The sequence below is a fragment of the Salmo salar genome, chromosome 21 (assembly GCF_965601325.2).
Source record: "Salmo salar chromosome 21, fSalSal1, whole genome shotgun sequence".
Lineage (NCBI taxonomy): Eukaryota > Metazoa > Chordata > Actinopteri > Salmoniformes > Salmonidae > Salmo > Salmo salar.
Window position 1 is genome coordinate 48,942,577 of NC_138311.1, and position 19,726 is coordinate 48,962,302.

At 45.3% G+C, this 19,726-nt stretch overlaps 1 protein-coding gene across 1 annotated transcript; it reads right to left on the reverse strand.

Annotated features, from left to right (window-relative positions):
- Positions 1-1,535: 1,535 nt before the first annotated feature.
- On the reverse strand, positions 1,536-11,595 carry LOC106582434 (NADH dehydrogenase [ubiquinone] 1 alpha subcomplex subunit 10, mitochondrial). The gene is made up of 10 exons (XM_014165542.3): positions 11,364-11,595; positions 10,798-10,966; positions 10,389-10,604; positions 10,083-10,169; positions 9,730-9,851; positions 6,895-6,962; positions 6,714-6,768; positions 4,740-4,825; positions 4,475-4,583; positions 1,536-1,809 (listed from the first exon to the last, which is right to left on the reverse strand). Exons 1-10 carry the CDS (start codon positions 11,436-11,438, stop codon positions 1,741-1,743), a joined length of 1,056 nt encoding a protein of 351 aa, XP_014021017.1. The 5' UTR covers positions 11,439-11,595; the 3' UTR covers positions 1,536-1,740.
- Positions 11,596-19,726: the final 8,131 nt, after the last annotated feature.

Here is a 19,726-nt window from a genome sequence, read left to right on the forward strand (position 1 = left end):
TGATTTCAAAGGGGCCCATGTGAAAATGGACTCAAGGGAGAGAGGCATTTGTTCATTGAAATGTTTCACCTGCTAGAACCATTTGCACAGGAAAGAGCAGCAGAGCTTCACTAACTCACAGTGACACTTTTAAGGTGAGGTCGACAAGGGATCCTTTAATCGTTCTTAATGTCATGTGTTCAATTAACACTTTGGTAGAGGAGCGCGTCGAATTTCCCCAGCCTACGGCTCTGCTCCTCTCTGTCAGAGAGTAACAGCTCCCTGTCGTCTGTCTGCACTGAGCTACAGTGGCGTAGGTGTGTAAATGCTGCTGGGTGTGTGTGTGTGAGAGAGAGAGATAGGGGGGAGTAAATGCTGAAGAGTCAGCTGGTGGTAAATTAAAAGCAATCAGGCTCTTAAAGTCAATCTGTGAAAAGAGAGGAATTGTTCTTGTTTTTTTTTACCTGAACAACAGAGGGGTATACTATATCTCAGGATGAATTATTTAGCCAGCTAACTTTGATAAACAACCAGAAATAACAATTGATGTTCTGGTTCAATACATCTGAACTTAGATATGTTTTTGGCTGAGTCAATTTGACCATGTCAAGCCCTCTGGATAATCCCCATATCTGATCCACACTGATGAGTTCTAAACTTGAAAATATGAAGTATCCCTATTCATGTCACTGAGGGAGCGAGGGGAATGTAGAACATTTACATTCTGTCAGAATATGTTATCGGTAGACATCAGGGATCCTATTGGGAGAAGTGAGGAATTTGGGGCTGAGGTCAGGTCAGATAAAGTGAGGAAGAACAGATATCACTAAAGTTCTGCCTAGCAATAAAGATGTCATGTTTAGAGGAAAGGAGGATACTTCACCAATATTGGGGTATGGTGTGCTGGTGGAACCAGGTCTTTGTCGTATGCAGCTGTATGACCCAGTGTGTGAATAAACTTGGTTTGAGCTTTACTAATCGTCCGTGAGTTTTTACTCTGTTTAAGAACCTAACAATACCACGAGACTGAAATGAGCAGCACCTGAACCATCATCTGAATGAAACACAATCCTTCCCATTCATGAAATGCAAGCACAAGTATATGTTGTCCTTAAGGCACGTATCATAACTGCCGAGGCAGATTTTATACACGTTATTTATAAATGCATTGTGTCTGATATGCTGCTATAGAACAGCTGGAAGCCAATTGGTTTGTGAGCCACTTCAGTACAACAGACACGTTCGGTACAACAGGCACACTGTGAAGTCCTGTCGAATTGGCTACCTGCTTCCAGAGCCCCTATGGGGTTGTAACACCTCAATATGCACTGACTCAGTCACTGAAGCATCTGCTAAAGAAAAGACTAAAAGGACACATTATAATGATGCAAGTCGCTTAAACTGGGACAGCAAACTTGAAAGTTTCCTGAATAAACGTCAGTAATATGATTTAGGATGAGCTGAAATATCTCCTCTTTCATCCCAATTGCTATTATCTTTCTTGAAAAAGCTAGATGCATATTTTAAACATGAAGGAACATTGCCATTTTGAAAAGTTTAGAATTTTTTTAAAGTTTTTAATGCGTACAATTTCTCATTGATACATAGACAGAAGAGAATGTTGCTGATCGGATCAAATGGATGAGCCCATATTTAGACTTCTCTGCCCATAGGGAGGGGTGAGCAGGTGCATGAGGGAGGGAATGAGGAAGGAAACATTCATCTACACCAATCAGCTCCAGAGTAGTCAGGTCCACGCCTTCACTTCAGCCAGATGTTCTTATCTCCAATATCTGCGTTATAACCTGCAGCATACTTCTTTCCCGGGAGCTTTTGGAGAGAAAAGAAACATTTGTGAATTTAATTATATGGAGAGAAGTGACTGGGGAAATAGCCTATTAGGCATGCTAACACATCTGGGCTGTATTAACTGGAATAGTTGGCAAAATATATAGCAAGAAAACGTAAGTGAGAAACAGACAGGTTGGCTAAAATTAAACAACTTAAAAGGGATACTTCAGGATTTTGGCAATGAGGCCCTTTATCCACTTCCCCAGAGTCAGATAAACTTGTGGATACCATTTTTTTTTGTCTCTGTGTTCAGTATGAAGGAAGTTAGAGGTAGTTTTGCGAGCCAATGCTAACTAGCGTTAGCTAACGTTAGCTTGCAATTGCACCAGTACTAGTTAGCAACTTCCTTCAAACCACAGGCAAATACATAAAAATGGTGTCCATGAGTTCATCAGACTCGTTTGAAAGTAGATAAAGGGCCTCATTGCCAAAATCCCTTTAATACTGAGCAAGTATCCCTTTAATACTGAGCATGGAATTAAATCAATTGGGTAATAGTTGACATGTTCTGAAACACTCTGAAGGAGAGGGAAAGTCATAGCATACACTTTACAAAACAAATCATTAAAACTAAGCCAAAGCAAGGGGTTTCAATAATCATAAGTCCAAAAACAGTTGTGGGAATTGCTTGGGTAAGAAGAGACAAGGGAGATTCCACAGGACACTTGGGCAGGTTTAAGAGTTCTATGATTTAAGGAGCCGGGCCTACTTATTCCCTTAAACTTTGAAGAACTAGCCACTCAAGACTCATCTATCCCTTGGACATGGGATGATAGTAAAGACTAATGGTAAAGCAAAGTGTTTGTGTCACTGGGGGAGACATTGCAATCCATCACCCCAGAGACTTGGAAAACAGCACGTTAGGAGTTAGTGCTAATGTGATACGTTACCGCTAATGTGATACGTTACCGCTAATGTGATACGTTACCGCTAATGTGATACGTTACCGCTAATGTGATACGTTACCGCTAATGTGATACGTTAGTGCTAATGTGATACAGCCAAGCCGCTCTCTGTCACCCAGGCCACGCTACACCATTAGTGTTGTGAGTATGAGAAATAAAAAGAGTCGTGTTAACAGAGTCCTACAACTGCTTCTCTTATCCAGTACTGTTATCAGACAGCCAAAGAAGCTAAAAATAAAGATATTTATTTACAGCTTCAAATACAATTCAAGATTGGAGAAGTGGTGTTTGATTGCAAATATCAATATTGGATAGGCATTCAAGTTTTATTTTACTTTGAGTTCTTGGCATCTGCGGTTCAACTCAACTTTATTTACCTGGCGAAACCTAAATTAATCCCCAGACAAGCCCCTATCGGTTCCTAGTTTTGTCAAACACATTACATGCTCTGTTACAGAATCTTACCCTGCACTTCAGCAGAAGTGAACTTTGTCAACATAGAAGTACGGAGGAGAAAACAGACAACCTAAACTCGCCATAGTTCATATAACCCCAAGCTTATCCTCCCACTTGTTCTAGTATGATAATGCACACCATGCAAAATGTCAGCCCAAAAGATCCCGTAGCACATTATATACTCCCACTTTACAGCAGCAGCCAGACAACTCATCTCCAGTCAATAAACTTTAAAGGTCAGAACAGAATGTTTTCTTGCAACAATGATGATGCCAATGACTTGGAGAATATTCCACTTCTATATATTTCAGTTTATGATGGAGGAAAAAATATTGTGGATGGACACAACCCAAAAGAGAGAGAGAAGGAAAATACTACACAAAAAAAAAACTCAAATAAAAAGGGTGAAAAGGAGTAGTGTTTAGGCCCAACCTCATTATCCAGCACGGTTAAGGCCCAACCTCATTATCCAGCACGGTTAAGGCCCAACCTCATTATCCAGCACGGTTAAGGCCCAACCTCATTATTATCCAGCACGGTTAAGGCCCAACCTCATTATTATCCAGCACGGTTAAGGCCCAACCTCATTATTATCCAGCACGGTTAAGGCCCAACCTCATTATTCTCCAGCACGGTTAAGGCCCAACCTCATTATTCTCCAGCACGGTTAAGGCCCAACCTCATTATTCTCCAGCACGGTTAAGGCCCAACCTCATTATTCTCCAGCACGGTTAAGGCCCAACCTCATTATTCTCCAGCACGGTTAAGGCCCAACCTCATTATTCTCCAGCACGGTTAAGGCCCAACCTCATTATTCTCCAGCACGGTTAAGGCCCAACCTCATTATTCTCCAGCACGGTTAAGGTCCAACCTCATTATTCTCCAGCACGGTTAAGGTCCAACCTCATTATTCTCCAGCACGGTTAAGGTCCAACCTCATTATTCTCCAGCACGGTTAAGGTCCAATCTCATTATTCTCCACTTCTCTCATAGTGTAGATATATCAGGTGATCTAGCACCACACCGTCATTAGAGGGGCGGCAGGTAGCCTAGTGGTTAGAGCATTGGGCCAGTAACCGAAAGGCTGCTGGATCGAATCCCTGAGCTGCCAAGGAAAAATTATGTCGTTCTGAACAGTTAACCCACTGTTCCCCGGTAGGCCATCATTATAAATAAGAATGTGTTCTTAACTGACTTGCTGAGTTAAATAAAGGTTTAAAAAAAAAGAGAAGTAGTCTGGTTATCGTATATCATAAGATAAGTAGAGTGCTTTTCTCCCTTACCGATTTGAAGGCGTAGTAGCCTGCGTCATACTCGTGAGCTCCGATGGTGACCTCAGGGAGGAAGTTGGGTACAAGGGTCAGGTCTGCCACCCTCATCTTGTCTTCCACCCTGGGGAGAGAGAGGCAGGAAAACAGCAGGCTGATGAGAAGAGCTCCAAAATATACTATATAGGCCTACCCATGTACTAAATGTGACAGGAATGTAGCGACAACACTTCGTTTCAGGGCTACACATCTAGGGAACAAATGAAGTGGTTCTACTTACAGCATTCTCATGTAGTGTAATGTGACGTCATCCTGTTCTACCCAAGGTCCTTTCTCGAACTTCAAGTCCTCAATGTCTTCTGCAATCTGTAGATGAGAAAAACTAAAAAATGTAAGTCTATTTTGACAATAGGATTTTGTAGGCCTATAAGGTAGGCCTATAAAATAACATCAACAGTATGTTTGTGTTCTCATGTCTCTAATAGGGATGTAGCGCTTCGTATCGGTCCCATTTCAAATGTTTAAGACACATCAGTCTGTGTAAACCCAAACCGATCCAAATATAGCATGCATTGTTCAGAAAAATCGATTAAAATGTTATGTATCGCAAAAAATATTTATTTTTAAATGCTCAAATTACCTTCTCTCTATCTTCGGAAAATTCCTCATATTTTGTGACAACTGTGTCCTCTCCTTCAGTGTTAAACTAAGCGTGTAATTATGTTGGCAGCCATTGATCTACAAGTCATTTTCCATGCCGAACAACCCCAGGCAATATTTGTAGCATAGTCAATCTGCACGCTGTGCGCAGCTTCGTGTGCACTGACCAACGAGAGGTAGGCCTATTCCTGATCTGGCACATCTGCAGGTCACCTTCAGCATTCAAATGTAGGCAAAATGGCTCACGCAATATTATATTATTGAGTGACAACCAATGTAATAAGGCTGGGAATTGCCAGGGACCTCAACGATACGATATTATCGCCATACTTCGGTGCCGATGCAATATTGTGGTGAAGTTGTGGGACAGCTTTGTAAGGAATGACGCCACTAAATCATGAACTAATTGCTTGCATCTGTGTGCCTGTCCTGCAAGATGGTGATTTCAGAGCAAAAGTAGTGGAGGACAAAAAGCAAAACCCCCCTAACTGATAGTGTTAGACACCCAGCTTCCCTTATGGCTCAGCTCAGGTGACTACACACACACCATAGAGAGATCCAGCTCAGAGAAGCCCCAGCTCATGAGCTCAATCAGAAGCAGATGTTAACTTAGAATGGAAAAATGAATGTGTTTATGCAACAAATGTTAGTGCATCGAATCGTATCGCATCGATTGATTCCTCTAAAATCAAACCAAATCGTATCGTTCCTGTATCGTATCAGAGCCCATGTATCTATTACTGAACAAAAATATAAAACGCAATATGTAGAGTTGGTCCCATGTTTGATGAGCTGAAATAAGAGATCCCAGAAATGTTCCATACACACAAAAAGCTTATTTCTCTCAAATTCTGTGCACAAATTTGTTTACATCCCCGTTAGTGAGCATTTAGCCTTTGCCAAGATAATCCATCCACCTGACAGGTGTGGCATAATAAGGAGCTGATTAAATGGCATGATCATTACACTTGTGCGGGGGACAATAAAAGGCCACTAAAATGTGCAATTTTGTCACAAAACACAATGCCACAGATGTCTCAAGTTCAGGGAGTGTGCAATTGGTATGCTGACTGCAGGAATGTCCACCAGAGCTGTTGCCAGAGAATTGAATGTTCATCCCTCTACCATAAGCTGCCTCCAATGTCGTTTCATAGAATTTGGCAGTACATACAACTGCCCTCAACCGTAGACCACGCCAGCCCAGGACCTCCACATCCGGCTTCTTCACCCTCGGGATTGTCTGAGACCAGCCACCCCGACAGCTGATGAAAGTGAGGAGTATCTCGGTCTGTAATAAAGCCCTTTTGTGGGGAAAAACTCATTCTGAATGGTGGGGCATGGCTCCCAAGTGGGTGGGACTATGCCTTTTCAAGCCCACCCATGGCAGCGTCCAAGACCAGAAATGTGAAATCCATAGATTAGGGCCTATTGAAATTTATTTAAATTGCCTGATTTCCTTATATGAACTGTAACTCAGTAAAATCATTGAAATTGTTGCATTCATATTTTTGTTCAGTATAGATACACATCAAGTCATCTTGACAAGGGAAAGATGGAGATCCCTAGCCTCTAGTCACACATTGTATTTTCTTACCCTCTCGATGTCTTGTGCCTGCGTTGCATCATAAGCAAGCAATTCTGCATTCTCACTGAAATACAGAAAAACTCTCTCAAAAAGGTTAAATGTTAAACAGCATGATGAGCCATCCATGGGGTCATCGCAGAGGTATCGAGCATTGTATTCCCTTCAATAGACAGCTTTGTAGTCCACCAACCTTATTTTGGGAAGGTAGGTCTTCTTGTATGCGTCCTCAATGCTCTTCAGATAGGGTAGGGGCACATCCTGAGGGTAAGACAGGATAGATGAATAAAGACAGGAACAACACACATTAGTAAATAGGCTATTTGAAAAGTTAAAATAACTACACCACATTCAACACAATTCACTGGCTTAGTGTAAGTGCCTTAAATGGATTGAAGTTAACAAGTGGAACACCCAAAGTGGTCAACAAGCAGAAGATCGGTTTGGAACGGCCGTTGAAACACATTCTCACCTTCAATGATCTGATTTGTAGAGCAGAAAGGTAATGAGGCCTAACTTGAGAATACTCTTGGCACACACTATCAAACGGTTCAGTGGGAACGGATACAGATCTATGCCAAGGACCACGCTTGTATTCTTATCCAGGCTTCAGTTTGATTTCATTCCTGTATTGGCCACTTAAACCCTACAGGAGGTTAACAGATGGTTTTGTGCCAAAATGCTACTCGTCCACTAACAATTGCTTTTTTAACAACTTTAAAACTGATGCCTGAACTAGAGGTCGACCGATTAATCGGCATGGTCGATTAATTAGGGCCGATTTCAAGTTTTCATAACAAATCGGTAATCTGCCTTTTTGGACGCTGATTATGGACGATTACATTGCATTCCATGAGGAAACCGCATGGCAGGCTGACCACCTGTTACCCGAACGCAGCATCAAAAAGGACCATGTGGCTGCAACGTGCCAAGGTAAGTTGCTAGCTAGCATTAAACTTATCTTCACATAATCACTAGTTAACCTAGTAATATCATCAACCATGTGTAGTTAACTAGCTTGACCTGCGTTGCATATAATCAATGCAGTGCCTGTTAATTTATCATCGAAGCACAGCCTACTTCAACTTAGCCAAACGGGAGACGATTTAACAAAAGCACATTCGCGAAAAAAAGCACATCCGTTGCACAAATGTACCTAACCATAAACATCAATGCCTTTCTTAAAATCAATACACAGAAGTATATATATATTTTTAACCTGCATATTTAGTTAAAATAAATGCACTTCTCTTGCGTTCAGTGCAAGCAGAGTCAGGGTATATGCAACAGTTTGGGTCGCCTGGCTTGTTGTGAACTTTGTTTCTTCCTAACAAAGACCATAATTAATTTGACAGAATGTCACATAATTATGACATAACATTGAAGGTTGTGCAATGTAACAGCAATATTTAGACTTAGGGTTGCCACCTGTTCGCCAAAATACGTAATGGTTCCATATTTCACTGAAAGAATAAATGTTTTATTTTTGAAATGATAGCTACCGGATCTGACCATATTAATGACCAAAGGCTCGTATTTCTGTTTGTTTATTATAATTAAGTCTATGATTTGATATAGGAGTCTGACTGAGCGGTGGTAGGCAACAGCAGGCTCGTAAGCATTCATTCAAACAGCACTTTACTGCGTTTGCGAGCAGCTTTTAGCAATGCTTAAAGCACAGCGCTGTTTTTATGACTTCAAGCTTATCAACTCCTGAGATTAGGCTGGCAATATTAAAGTGCCTATAAGAACATCCAATAGTCAAAGGTAAATGAAATACAAATGGTATAGAGAGAGAAATAGTCGACATGTCATAATTCCTATAATTACTACAATCCTATAATAACTACGAAGTAAAACTGGGAATATTGAACCACCAGCTTTCATATGTTCTCATGTTCTGAGCAAGGAACTTAAATGTTGGCTTTTTACTTTTACTTTCTTCTCCAACAGTGTTTTTGCATTATTTAAACCAAATTGAACATGTTTCATTATTTATTTTAGACTAAATAGATTGTATGTATTATATTAAGTTAAAATAAAAGGGTTCATTGTTCATTCAGTATTGTTGCAATTGTCATTATTACAAATATATATAAAAATTGGCATCAGCTTTTTTTGGTCCTCCAATAATCGGTATCGGTATTGAAAAATCATAATCGGTCTACCTCTAGCCTGAACATATGATGCTGTTGGGGCTTTAAACTAAAAGCATTTTAAACTTGTCTCAAAGTCTCTACAGTGGTTATGATCTATTTCAGAAACAGAAAAAAACTATGCTCAGCCTGTCGCAAATGGAGAATAATGTTCTTAATTTGAATTTGTAAATTTGCCAAATGCCTCTGGTAATCAGTCACAATTACAGAAATGAGTTGTGGCTTTCCAGCATGCGCTGCCTATTTAGCACCTCTCACACTTGGCAGGCAGGCAGTCGGGCCTCACAAAGCCTGGTAGTTATTAGCATTGAGGCCCCAGCAATAATCCCCTCTTTAAAGATAATCACGGAAGGTTGGAGGAATCCGGTGCAAATCAAGTTACATACGGAGTCTCAGAGTAGTGTTAACGACAAGTCATCAGTGCTTAAAACCTAGGCTATTTTCAACTTGTGTGATTTGATTCATACTTTAGATCAGTTTTCCAAAGTTGTGGGTCTCTGATTGGATTGAAGTGTAAATCAATATATGAAAAGCATGAAGCAGGCCATGCATTCACACAATTTACTATACTTTTTGGACAGGTCTCAAAATCGTTTGAATAAAACCCATTCAGTCACATTCAAACCGTCTGTCAAATTCCACAGGTTCTACATAACGGATGGTCTTTCACACAGACAGACAATATGCCGAGAAAAGGATAGTATGAATGGTCTTTCACACAGACAGACGACATGCCAAGAAGAGTATAGTATGAATGGTCTTTCACACAGACAGACGACATGCCAAGAAGAGGATAGTATGAATGGTCTTTCACACAGACAGACGACATGCCAAGAAGAGGATAGTATGGCTGATATTTTTCTTCTCACTACCTTGCCTGATGCCTTCAGCTTCTTCTGCACTTCTTCTGCTGGCATGTCCACATAGATGACCAAATGGGGGGGAAGGAACTCACAGATACTGATACCTTTGATTTCATTGTAGTGGTCAACACCTGCATTGCAGAACATACAAGATTCATCATCCTCAGCAATGTAAAATGCCCCCATGTTATTTATGGTGACATACAGCAACGCTTCTTCACCCTGTTTATTTATTGAAAACACTAATGACCTTTCAATATCATGGCATTGTCAAGTTGGTGTGAAACCAGATCTGATTCATAACAATACAAAAAGACTATTCAGATCTGTTCCACCCTTGTTATAGGGATTTCAGTACTTACACTGCTTTCTGATGTAACCCTGTTTGAACATGGCCTCCACAAACACCATGTCACTGTAGGGGGAGCGCTCTAAGACCACACCTTGGCCTGGAGCGAGAGAAAGTTTATGACAAGAACATGAATAGAATGTTTGTTTAAGATCTAAATGCAAACAGACATTTAGAATAGAAATAGGCATTAATTTAACTACAGAAACACATAAGGTCAAGAGCTAAATGTCTGTTGTTTTTCCCCAATAGCCTAACACAATTTTGCTGTAATTTCTTTTGTGATATGTGAGCGCATTCCTTAGCCAACCAGCCATACCTGTGGTGAGCAGGTGTTCCATGGCGTCTGACCACTGAAGAAGCCTCACGAGGTACATCCATGCCTGCAGCCGGTAGGAGTTCCCGTCAGCAGCCTTGGGGTCTCTGTAGAACTTCTCCAGGCTGCAGTTACCATTAAAGGCGGTTGGCAGAGGCGCCTTCTCCGCTGTCATCTTGTCCAAGTAGTGCGTGTCAGGCTCGGGCATGTACAGCATCCCTACAGACATCAAAAAAGAAAAATTTGGTTCTACCAAAGAACACCATAACTACAACACATTGATATGCACTTTAAATGAGTCATAAAAATGTTAATGATTGGCGTTATCAACTTCTAACCTCCCAACTTATAAAGTCTAACAAACAAGTAGTTTACACATCAATAACTGCATTGACAACAGCCTGATCATTACCCAGCTTTTCAGCCAGATTCTGGGCCAGCGCCCCCTTTCCTGAGGCCAGGTTGCCATCAATGGAGATTATCTTGCTGTTCTCCTTGAACCTTGGAGTTGTCCTCTCGCCCAGTGCATATGCCCACCAACCGTACCGCAGGTTCCTTACTGAGCTTGTGTGAATTCCAGCCTAAAATACAGAATATATGTTTATCAATGAACAGTAGTTCACAAATCAAATATTGAATTGTACTCAGTGTTAATAGAATGGGCATGTGAATGTCATGCTTCTGTCCTGGCTAAAATCAACCGGTAATGGCTGGTCCACCAGGCAACCTTCTGAGCGCATCTAGCAAACGTTAGCTAATTAATTAATTTAGCTAGCTAGCGAGACATCTTGTTTGAGTTAAATGAAGCTAGCTGTTAATTATTTACAATACATTATTGCAGAATAGTTGTTGACAGACACAAAACACCCATCTGTTAGCATTAGGATTGTTGTTCTGGTGTCCTTGTACCAAAGCTTGTGAACTTGATGCCCTTCGTTGCGCGAGAGAGCATTTTGGCAATTCGTTTTACAACCTTACCGTCTGAATAGTTGTCCCTATTTTGAACACGGCTGTCCCCGAGGGGAGGACCAACCGGAGCACCCGTACCGCCATGGTTATTTACCACCACAACCACAAATCGTCTCCAAAATCGCTCTATTTGATAGTCCTTCGAGGCGCGACAATAACGGGTCGGGAGGGGGGTTGCCCGTAGTCGCTTAATATTGACGTTATCAGTGGGAGTGGGGGGGTTCTTGCCCGTGGTCGCGTAATATTTACGTTTTCAATAGTGGGGGAGGGGTCTTGCCCCTAGTCGCTTCATATTGACGTCATCAATAGTGTGCAATTGAATTGCCTGAAAGAAAAAGAGGAATTTCAAATGTTAAATATGATCTACCTACTGTCTCGTTTAGAAGAGTTACAGGGTGTGTTAACTGGTGGTATCCCGTCCTCCCCGGCCGTTGGCATGGTGCAGGAGCAGATAGGATCAAAGTAGTGGAATGGTGTCAGTTGTGGGTTTTTCATGAACGTAGGTGGCAGCTGAGAACTACGGGTGTACGATATTTTACCGCAGAAGAGTTATAAGATGTTTTTTATTTATTTTTTATTTTGATGAAATAGTGTTATATGGGTGTAGGGATGGTTGGTGGTGCAATTTCTTATTTTTGCCCCCCTTCCTTTTAACTTTTGTATCACAAATGTAACGTGATCGAACACACACTGCCGGTAGGTGGCGGCATGCACAAACAAAACGTGCGAACACCATGATACCAAAGAAGAAGAAGAAGCTACTTTCTCTTTTCTAACTTCAACTATGCACACACCAAGGTTATGCTGTTGGTCAGCGGTGGAAAAAGTAGCCATTGTCATACTTGAGTAAAAGTAAAGATACCTTAATAGTAAATGGCTCAAGTAAAAGTGAAAGTCACCCAGTAAAATACTACTAAAGTATTTGGTTTTAAATATACTTAAGTATCAAAAGTAAATGTAATTGTTAAAATATACTTAAGTATCAAAAGTAAAAGTATGAATAATTTAAAATTCCTTATATATTTTTTTTAATTACGGAAAGCCAGGGGCACACCAATGCTCAGACATAATTTACAAATGAAGCATTTGTGTTTTGTGAGTCTGCCAGATCAGAGGCAGTAAGGATGACCAGGGATGTTCGCTTGATAAGTGCATGAATTGGAACATTTTCCTGTCCTGCTAAGCATTCAAAATGTAACGAGTAATTTTGGGTGTCAGGGAAAATGTGTAGAGTAAAAAGTACATTATTTTCTTTAGGAATGTAGTGAAGTAAAAGGAAAAGTTGTCCAAAATATAAATAGTGAAGTACAGATACCCCCCAAAACTACTTAAGTACTTAAGTACTTTACACCACTGCTGTTGGTCTATAAGTACAACAGTACTTCAAACAAACAGAATTTACATTTCAGCAGATGTGATCAAGATACACCATCCATAGACGCTAACTACTGTAGCGCCTATTGACGATAGTATTGTAACGACCCTGGGTTTATATGCGCGGATATCGACTCTGCCGCTTGAGCATGCTTTTGCGGCACAGTCGATAGCGCGCTGGACTTCAGGCTAGAAGGTCGAGGGTTCGAGACCTGCTCCCTGCTGTTTGATTACAGTATCTTCTGACCAGAGAAGTTTTGTTAAGAACCTAAGGCTTGCTCTAAACAAACCAGGGGTGTAAAACTCATTCCACGGATGGCGGGTTTTTTTTAAAGTGTTTTTTTCCCACTAATTTATGTTTTGACCATAAATACCAGTATAGGATGAGTCAACAACATTATTTTGGTATGAGTTGAAACTGCACTATGCCGAGAAAAAAAAACGTTGCGCACCAATCAACATGTGCGCGTGCACAAGCACTTACAATAAACAATCCCACACAAAGACATGGGGGAAACAGAGGGTTAAATACACAACAAGTGATTGAAGGAATTGAAACCAGGTGTGAGGAAAAACAAGACAAAACACAAAGAAAATTAAAAGTGGATCGATGGTGGCTAGAAGACCGTTGACGCCGATCACCAAGCGCCGCCCGAACAAGGAGAGGACCCGACTTCGGCGGAAGTCGTGACAGTACCCCCCCTTGACGCGCGGCTCCAGCAGCGCGCCGACGCCGGCCTCGGGGACGACCCGAAGGGCGAAGCGCAGGGTGATCCCGACGGAGATGGTGGAACTCCCGCAGCATTGAAGGGTCCAACACGTCCTCCACCGGAACCCAGCACCTCTCCTCCGGACCGTACCCCTCCCACTCCATGAGGTACTGAAGGCCCCTCGCCCGATGCCTCGAATCCAGGATAGAACGAACGGAGGGCGCCGTGGCCCCCTCGATGTCCAGAGGGGGCGGAGGAACCTCCCGCACCTCAGACTCCTGGAGCGGGCCAACCACCACTGGCCTGAGGAGAGACACATGGAACGAGGTGTTAATACGGTAATCAAGGGGAAGCTGTAACCTATAACAAACCTCGTTCACTCTCCTCAGGACTCTAAATGGCCCCACAAACTGCGGACCCAGCTTCGGGCAGGGCAGGCGGAGAGACAGGTTCCGGGTCGAGAGCCAGACCCGGTCCCCCGGTGCGAACACCGGTGCGTCACTGCGGTGACAGTCTGCGCTGGCTTTCTGGCGCAGCACAGCCCGCTGGAGGTGAACATGGGCGGCGTCCCATGTCTCCTCCGCGCGCCTGAACCAGTCGTCCACCTCAGAGCCTCGGTCTGACTCTGATGCCAGAACCGGTACTGGGGTACCAGAACCGGCTGGTACCCCAGTACGCACTGGAAGGGGGAGAGGTTAGTGGTGGAGCAAGTTCTGAGCCATCTCGGCCCAGGGCACGGACGCTGCCAACTCCCCCGGCCGATCCTGGCAATATGACCGCAGAAACCTGCCCACATCCTGGTTCACTCTCTACACCTGCCCATTACTCTCGGGATGAAACCCTGAGGTAAGGCTGATCGAGACCTCCAGACGTTCCATGAAAGCCTTCCAGACCCTCGAAGTGAACTGGGGACCTCGATCAGACACTATATCCTCAGGCGCCCCGTAGTGCCGGAAGACATGCATAAACAAGGTTTCCGCAGTCTGTAGGGCCGTAGGGAGACTGGGCAGAGGGAGGAGACGGCAGGACTTAGAGAACCGATCCACAACGACCAGGATCTAGGTGTTTCCCTGTGAGGGGGGGAGGTCGGTAAGAAAATCCACCGACAGTTGCGACCAAGGGCGCTGTGGAATGGGTAAGGGGTATAGCTTCCGTCTGGGCAGGTGCCTAGGAGCCTTACACTGGGCGCACACCGAGCAGGAGGAAACATAAACCCTCATGTCCTTGGCCAAGGTAGGCCACCAATACTTCCCAACAAAACAGCGCACCGTCCGACTGATCCCAGGATGACCAGAGGAGGGTGACATGTGGGCCCAGTAGATCAACCGGTCACGGACAGCAGACGGAACGTACAGATGTCCAGCGAGACACTGGAGGGGAGCGGACTCTGCACGTAACGCCCGCTCAATGTCCGCGTCCAGCTCCCACACTACCGGCGCCACCAGGCAGGATGCCGGGAGTATGGGAGTGGGATCCATGGGCCGCTCCTCTGTGTCATACAGTCGGGACAGTGCGTCTGCTTTCACATTTTGGGAACCTGGTCTGTAGGAAAGGGAAAAAACAAAACGGGTGAAAAACATGGCCCACCTTGCCTGGCGAGGGTTCAGTCTCCTCGCTGCCCGGATGTACTCCAGATTGCGGTGGTCAGTCCAGATGAGAAAAGGGTGTTTAGCCCCCTCAAGCCAATGTCTCCACGCCTTCAGAGCCTTGACGACAGCCAACAGCTCCCCTTCCCCCACGTCATAATTTCGCTCCGCCGGGCTGAGCTTCTTCGAGAAGAAGGCACAGGGGCGTAACTTCGGTGGCGTACCCGAGCGCTGAGAGAGCACGGCTCCTATCCCAGCCTCGGACGCGTCCACCTTCATTATGAACGCCAAAGAGGGATCCGGATGGGCTAGCACGGGAGCTGAGGTAAACAGAGCCCTCAGGTGACCAAAAGCCCTATCCACCTCAGCCGACCACTGCAAACGTACCGGGCCCCCCTTCAGCAGTGAGGTAATGGGAGCCGCTACCTGACCAAAACCTCGGATAAACCTCCGGTAGTAATTGGCAAACCCTAGGAACCGCTGCACTTCCTTTACCGTGGTGGGAGTCGGCCAATTACGCACGGCTGAAATGCGGTCCCTCTCCATCTTCACGCCCGAGGTGGAAATGCGGTACCCTAGGAAGGAGACGGACTGCTGGAAGAACAGGCATTTCTCAGCCTTGACATACAGGTAATGCTCCAACAGTCGACCAAGCACCCTGCGCACCAGGGACACATGCTCGGCGTGTGTAGCGGAGTATGTCAGAATGTCATCAATATACACCACTACACCCTGCCCGTGCAGGTCGCTGAAAATCTCGTCTACAAAGGCTTGGAAGACTGACGGAGCAATCATCAACCCGTACGGCATGACGAGGTACTCATAATGCCCTGAGGTCGTACTGAACGCCGTCTTCCACTCGTCTCCCTCCCGGATACGCACCAGGTTGTAAGCAGTCCTGAGATCTAGTTTGGCGAAGAAGCGCGCCCTGTGCATTGACTCAATCGCCGCGGCGATAAGCGGTAGCGGGTAACTGTACCTCACCGTGATCTGATTTAGGCCTCGGTAGTCAATACATGGGCGCAGACCTCCCTCCTTCTTCACAAAAAAGATGAAGCGGGTGAAGTGGAGGACCGAATGTACCCCTGACGCAGGGATTCAGAGACATATGTTTCCATAGCCACCATCTCCGCCTGTGAGAGGGGATACACGCGACTCCTGGGAAGTGCAGCGTCTACCAGGAGATTTATTGCACAATCGCCCCGTCGATGGGGTGGTAACTGAGTCGCCTTCTTTTTGGAGAAGGCAAGAGCCAAATCGGCATATTCAGGGGGAATGCGCACTGTGAAGACCTGGTCTGGACTTTCCACCATAGTAGCACCAACGGAAACCCCTAAACACCTCCCCGAGCACTCTCGCGATCACCGCGTGAGAGCCCTCCGTTGCCAAGAAACAGTGGAGTCATGACAAGCTAACCAGGGTAGGCCTAGCACCACGGGAAATGCAGGAGAGTCAATGAGGAAGAGACTCCTTGTGACCCCCCCTGCGTCACCATACCCAGAGGAGCGGTGGCATCCCTAATCAAACCTGACCCTAATGGTCGACTGTCTAAGGCGTGAATGGGGAAGGGCACAGCCACGGGAACAATGGGGATCCCTAAACTAAGGGTGAACGATCTGTCTATAAAATTCCCAGCCGCGCCTGAATCGACGAGCGCCTTATGCTGGGAATGTGGAGAAAACTCAGGGAAAGAAACATACAAAAACATGTGTGCAACAGAGGGCTCTGGGTGAGAAGGGTGCCGGCTCACCTGGGATGACGCCAGAGTGCCCTGCCTGCTGCCTCGATCCCTAGAGGAACCAACCCGGAACCGACCGGCAGTGTGACCTCTGCGGCCACAGATGGTGCACGAGCCGGAACCTCCTCCAGTCTCCCTATGCACAGCACCTCCCAGCTCCATGGGTACCGGAGCGGCGGTGCTGGGGGATGGAACCGACAGAACCCGATCTAGGACGTCTGCGGGTGGCCAGCAGGTTATCCAGCCGAATGGACAGGTCCACCAGCTGGTCGAAAGTGAGGGTGGTGTCCCTGCAGGCCAACTCCCGACAGACGTCCTCGCGCAAACTGCAGCGATAGTGGTCGATCAGGGCCCTATCGTTCCATCCCGCGCCGGTGGCCGTGGTCCGAAAATCCATGGCGAACTCCTGGGTGCTCCTCCTCCCCTGCCTCAGATGGAAGAGACGTTCACCTGCCGCTCTACCCTCGGGTGGATGGTCGAAGACAGCCAGGAAACGGCGGGTGAAATCCTCTAAATGGTCCAGCGCCGCATCTCCTTCTCCCCACACGGTGTTGGCCCACTCCAAGGCTTTCCCAGAGAGGCACGAGACGAGGGCGGACACCTTCTCACGACCTGAAGGAGCCGGGTGGACGGTTGCCAGGTAGAGGTCGAGCTGTAAAAGGAAACCCTGGCAGCGTGCAGGCGTCCCGTCATACTCCCGGGGAAGGGCGAGACGAATCCCACTGGGACCGGGTGAAGGGGGGTCGAGTAGTGGAGACCCTGGTTGTGCTGGTGGAGGCGCTGGAGGAACTCCCTGTCTCTCCCAGCGGTCCATCATTTGGACAACTCGGTCCATGGCGGCGCCGACATGGTGGAGCATCGCCGCATGCTCCCGGAATCGCTCCTCCACCCTTATTCCAGGGTCACCTGCTCCTGCTGACTCCATATAGTTGGTGTGGGATTCTGTAAGGGGTGCGTAACCGGTGGAAGGAAAGTCAGACGCAGGAGAGCAGAACTTGGTAATAGCCGGAGCAGTTTAATAGCAAAACCAACGGCATAAAATAAACAAGATATGGGTACAAAAACCCGTCGCGCACCAATCAACACGTGCACAAGCACTTACAATAAACAATCCCACACAAACACATGGGGGGAACAGAGGGTTAAATACACAACAAGTGATTGAGAGAATTGAAACCAGGTGTGAGGAAAAACAAGACAAAACACATGGAAAATGAAAAGTGGATCGATGATGGCTAGAAGACCAGCGACGCCGACCGCCGAGCACCGCCCAAAAAAGGAGAGGACCCGACTTCGGCGGAAGTCATGACACAATGAGAATGACAAATCTGTAACACTCATTTCTATATGAATTTGGTCAGGTCGCCCAAGAAGTTACATATTGCAGCTTTAACAGAATATTAACTTTAAATAGTCAGATTTTCACTGGACACTGTCATAGCCTTTTTTTTTGCCCAAGATACAGACTGCTTTATTGATCCGCTAATACAGGACTGGCAAAGGCCCAATACTTACTTTTTGGATTTTTAAAAAATGTATTATTCCGGTTTTTCACGGGGTGCTGCAGCACTCTCAGCACCCCTACTTGCTGCAGCTATGGACACTGTGGACAGTTACTTTAAGTATATCCATCTACATTGTAATACTGTTTGTTCTCCTGCTCCTCAAGAGTTGAATTCAACACAGGGTCTACTCTAAATCCAGTAGATGGTTCCAACTGACCCTGTAGGCTATTATGCTGCCACGGTAGCTTCAAATACCTACTGTACTGGATACATTGGGCTGCGGTAGACTATATAAAATTGGGGAAAATTAGTTAGGCGTATTTGAAAAACGGATAGATTACATTTATGCCACACAGTGCATTCTGAAAATATTCAAACCCCTTGATTTTTTTCTCAAAATGTTGTTACTTTACAGACTTATTCTTAAATGTATTTAATTGTGTTTTAGCCTCATCAATATACACCGAATTGTTTTGCAAATGTATAAAAAAAGAAGGAAATATCACATTTACAGAAGTATTCAGACCCTTTACTCATTACTTTGTTGTAGCACCTTTGGCAGCGATTACAGCCACAAGTCTTCTTGGGTATGAGGCTACAAGCTTGGCACACCTATTTGGGGAGTTTCTCCCATTCTTCTCTGCAGATCTTCTCAAGCTACGTCAGATTGGATTGGGAGCGTCGCTGTACAGCTATTTATAGCTCTCTCCAGAGATGTTCGATTGGGTTGAAGTCCGGGCTCTGGCTGAGCCACTCAAGGACATTCAGAGACTTGTCCTGAAGCCACTCCTGCATTGTCTTGTCCGTGTGCTTAGGGTTGTTGTCCTGTTGGAAGGTGAACCTTCGCCCCAGTCTGAGGTCCTGAGCACTCTGGAGCAGGTTTTCGTCAAGGATCTCTCTGTACTTTGCTCCATTCATCTTTCCCTCAATCCTGACTAGTCCATTCTTTTTTCCGTCAATCCTGACTAGTCCATGCCGCTGAAAAACATCCCCACAGCATGATGCTGCCACCCCCATGCTTCACCGTAGGGATGGTGCCAGGTTTCCTCCAGATGCGATGCTTGGCATTCAGGTCAACGAGTTCAATCTTAGTTTCATCAGACCAGAGAATCTTGTTTCCTTAGGTGCCTTTTGGCAAACTCCAAGCGGGCTGTCATGTGACTTTTACTGAGGAGGGGCTTCAGTCTGGCCACTCTACCATAAAGCCTGATTGGTGGAGTGCTGCAGAGATGGTTGTCCTTCTGGAAGGTTCTTCCATCTCCACAGAGGAACTCTGAAGCTCTGCCAGAGTAACCATCAGGTTCTTGGTCACCTCCCTGACCAAGGCCCTTCTCCCTTGATTGCTCAGTTTGGCCGGGTGGACAGCTCTATGAAGAGTCTTGGTGGTTTAAACTTCTTTCATTTAAGAATGATGGAGGCCACTGTGTTCTTGGGGACCTTCAATGCTGCAGAAATGTTT